Source organism: Cervus elaphus, chromosome 16, assembly GCF_910594005.1.
Source record: "Cervus elaphus chromosome 16, mCerEla1.1, whole genome shotgun sequence".
Classification (NCBI taxonomy): domain Eukaryota; kingdom Metazoa; phylum Chordata; class Mammalia; order Artiodactyla; family Cervidae; genus Cervus; species Cervus elaphus.
In genome coordinates, this window is record NC_057830.1 from 30779942 (window position 1) to 30783906 (window position 3965).

At 37.8% G+C, this 3965-nt stretch overlaps 1 protein-coding gene across 2 annotated transcripts; it reads left to right on the forward strand.

Annotated features, from left to right (window-relative positions):
- Window positions 1-1465: 1465 nt before the first annotated feature.
- Window positions 1466-3689, forward strand: LOC122672981 (armadillo repeat-containing protein 1-like). 2 transcript variants are annotated; one of them, XM_043870489.1, is made up of 2 exons: window positions 1769-1926; window positions 2117-3689. In XM_043870489.1, the coding sequence occupies exons 1-2, from the start codon at window positions 1769-1771 to the stop codon at window positions 2499-2501; spliced, it is 543 nt and encodes a 180-aa protein (XP_043726424.1). In that variant the 3' UTR covers window positions 2502-3689. The 2 variants fall into 2 exon arrangements, with proteins under 2 accessions (XP_043726423.1, XP_043726424.1); XM_043870488.1 differs by having other exon boundaries at window positions 1466-3689.
- The last annotated feature ends 276 nt before the right edge of the window (window positions 3690-3965 follow it).

A 3965-nucleotide genomic window follows, 5' to 3' on the forward strand; every position in this document is an offset into this window, starting at 1 on the left:
ATCTGATTTCAAATCATGAAGAATCTAGAAATAAATACATGAAGAACCTGGAAATAAATAGCAGAGATCTAGAGTTTCACACATTAAGAAAAATTAAAAATTGGCAATAGCATACAAAATAATGAAAATATTACCAATGGGAACACTAAAGGGTTAACCTTATTTTCTTCTTTGAACTTATAAGCTGACTTTTCTTCAGAATCAGCTACCTTTACATAACCTATTGTTCTTGTAACTCTTGGCTTCCTTCTGACATCAAAAATGACAAAAAACTGCAAAAAGGAGAAAGAGAGAACTTTGAAGTAATAGCAGGAAATAATTGTACCATATCAAGTATTTTGTTATATTTAGTAATATACAACATGGATTAAAAATGAAAATACATTCTATAATTCTCTACTATTCCAAACTCTAAATCAGTGGAAGTGGCTCTAAAATCATTTAAGTCTTTAGAATACCTTGAGAAACATTCACATATCTTGTTAACCAATCGTTCTATACTTACTATGCTGATTTACGGTTCTCACGATTTATGGTCTCAAAAATGTAAAAAATGGGACCCCTGGAAGTTGAAAAATAGACATCAAGTAGTTTGGGTCAAGCCATATTACCTACTGTGAGTAAAAATTTCAGGAGTTTAAATTGTGAATGAAGAGATAAATAAAAGTATTGAGTTTTTAAATCTCATATTAAAATGCCCTCATGGTGGTAATTCAGTGTAATGTTCTATAAAATTTGGGAAATGTATCAACAGTCTAGTGGTCACCAAGTAGATGAAGCCAAATCAATCCATAATCTCACTTCATCTCTGTATCTCTATTCATTTCTGACCTCTCTCTGTATCTATCTTCTGTTAGATAGGAAAATATGGATATACATTGCATACATATTCTTTTTTTTTAATGTTCTTTGGTTTTACCTTTAATTTTCTTTTTATTGTAATTCCTTTTTAACATTTCAATACCTTGTCAGCTTAAAAGAGGAAAAAGAATTATGAAAAAAAGAAAGAAACATGTGTTTGGAGACATAGGTATTAGAACTGTAAGTCTGATTCATTCTGATCCAAGGCTTTCTCTTCAACACTCTCAATTTTTGTGTAAACTTGTTTGATCTTTTTTATGTTTAAGACTAATTAATGCACTAATTTTTCTCTCAAGACCAATTAACACAGTAATTTACACTTTTTTTTCCTGAGATAAGTGTGGGTGTCTGATTCACTGTGTTACTTCCTTCTCAGTCATGTTATAAGCAACAGAAAAAAGTCTGATCTCACAATTTTTATAGAGCATATTGTAAAATATTTACCTGTTGGATCATTATAACAACTCCAGGAGCTAGATTTTTTTATAATTATCATTCTGTAGTTGAGGAAACATTCATGCATCTATTCATTCCTGTAGACTCAACTGTGTTGGGAGAAACTGTGCTTCATATCTTTGGTTGTCTTTCACAATACTGTCCTTCAAGACCAGACCAATTTCGCGTCTAGACTCCAGAAGACAGCTTGGTCGTTTGTCGTCGCTGACCCTGCTACGCGCCTCTGGGTTCCTCTACCTCATCGTCGATGTGGCCCTAATGGTGCGGCAGGCTGTGAATTCCTAGAGCGCTGGAGTGAATTTAAGAAGATTTTGTCCACGTGTATGGCATAGAAGATGAATTCGTCCTCCTCCACCATGAATGAGGAACCTGACGCTCTCTCTGTAGTTAACCAGCTCCGAGACCTAGCCGCAGATCCTTTAAAGCGACGAGCCATTGTCCAGGATCAGGGATGTCTGCCTGGCCTTATTTTATTTATGGACCATCCCAACCCCCCTGTCGTCCACTCAGCTTTGCTCGCTCTTCGATACTTGGCAGAGTGCCGTGCCAACAGAGAAAAGATGAAAGGAGAGCTGGGAATGATGCTAAGCTTGCAAAATGTTATACAGAAGTCTACAACTCCAGGGGAAACAAAACTGCTAGCCTCTGAAATCTATGACATTCTTCAATCTTCCAATATGGCAGATGGGGATAGTTTCAGTGAAATGAATTCACGTCGAAGGAAAGCTCAGTTTTTCCTGGGAACTACAAACAAACGTGCCAAAACAGTGGTTTTGCATATAGATGGTCTTGATGATATGTCCCGGAGAAACCTGTGTGAAGAGGCCTTGTTAAAAATTAAAGGTGTTATTAGCTTTACTTTTCAAATGGCCGTTCAGAGATGTGTGGTACGAATCCGTTCAGACCTTAAAGCAGAGGCGTTGGCATCAGCGATAGCATCAACCAAGGTTATGAAGGCTCAGCAAGTTGTGAAGAGCGAAAGTGGAGAAGAGATGCTGGTCCCGTTCCAGGACACGCCTGTGGAGGTGGAGCAGAACACGGAGCTGCCTGACTACCTGCCCGAGGATGAGAGCCCCACGAAGGAGCAGGACAAGGCGGTGTCCCGGGTGGGCTCCCACCCGGAGGGCGGGGCTAGCTGGCTGAGCACAGCTGCAAACTTTTTATCCAGGTCATTCTACTGGTGACTTCCCTCTGGGGCTCAAGGACTGTACAAGCGAACAAGGGGCCAGTTTTCCATTGTCGTGGTGAACTGTCAAGTGCAATTTGCAATAAGTTATCATGAAAAGTTTCTAGATCCCATCATTGAGAATGCTGCATTTTACATTCTACCGGACATTTTACCCCACTAAGTGGTAAAAGGGACAGAGGCGACAGGTGGAGTTGCTTTGTTGATGAAGGTATTTTGGTTTTGTTGTCCTTTGTTTAATTGCCTCACTTAAAAAAAAAAAAAGGGTCCACTGTTAAACCAAACATGTATTTGTGCAGCTTTACATTTTATTTGACATGAAGCACGTGATTAGGAAAACTCATTTTCTCAAGCTTCAGGACCTAGAAGAGAATTTTTTTTTTTTTTTTTAGCTCAAGTTGTGCATGACGTACTGAACACTTTTCTCTGCCTTTTCTCGTGAAAGATATTTGCTTTGGTACTCTTCACTGAAAGTGGAAAGCATTTCTCGTTATTCCCCTTTTGTGCCTTTTTTTAATTTTGCCAACCATGTTTATGGACAAGACGTTACCAATGACATTTTGTGAATTAAAACATATTCTTTGGAACGTAGCAGTCCCCCTAAGACTACAACTCTATGAAAACTTTGCAGTCTTACTTGTTAGAAGTTTTTAAAGGTTAACACAAAATCAGTCGAGAAGGGAACATGTGTATCAGCAAAGTGTTAGTGGAGACTATTTGAATGGGACCAAATGTGGTTCTAGTTGAGTACTTCCTGTTCAGTCTGGTTTATATCAGCTCTTGAGAATGATGTCCACCCTAATATTGGGAGTGACTATGAATGGTTTCTAGGCCTTACTTTGTGATTACACACTATCCCCTGCTGGGGGGGGAGGAATTAGCAAAGAACTGACAGACTTGAAAAAAGAAAAATGGAATGCCTATAATGCCATAGTGCTACTTGGTAGAGTCCAATCTTAACATGACTTGTTTGGCAGATGCCTGTTCAGTAGGTGTTTCCTTATTATTGCCTTTTGTGAGTTTATTATGAACACGCAGTTTCTATTGAATGAAAAGAAAAAAGACTCCAGTTACTGCTTATAAAGAAATAAAGCCAGCATTTGTCCGTCCACTAGGTTCTTATGTTCAGCCAGGAAAAAAAAAAAAAAAACAGCACTTCAGTGAAGGTAAGATAAATAAATACAAATATATATACATATATATATTTTTGGTAGATAAGAGCTAATTACATATATGTAACGCTTTAATAAATTTCTGAAAATACTTGGCAACTAAAAATTTTCTTTGGGAAAGCCCACTGACTCCAGATAAATTTTAATGCCAATATGATTAAAAACTGAAGGAGGAATAGGAAGAAACTGAAAACTTTTTTCATCCATGTTATAGAGCTGCTATTTTACTACTTGGAGAATGTGATGTGAAAATTGGACCCTGGAGGGTGTCCTTGCATTTTCATTGCTTC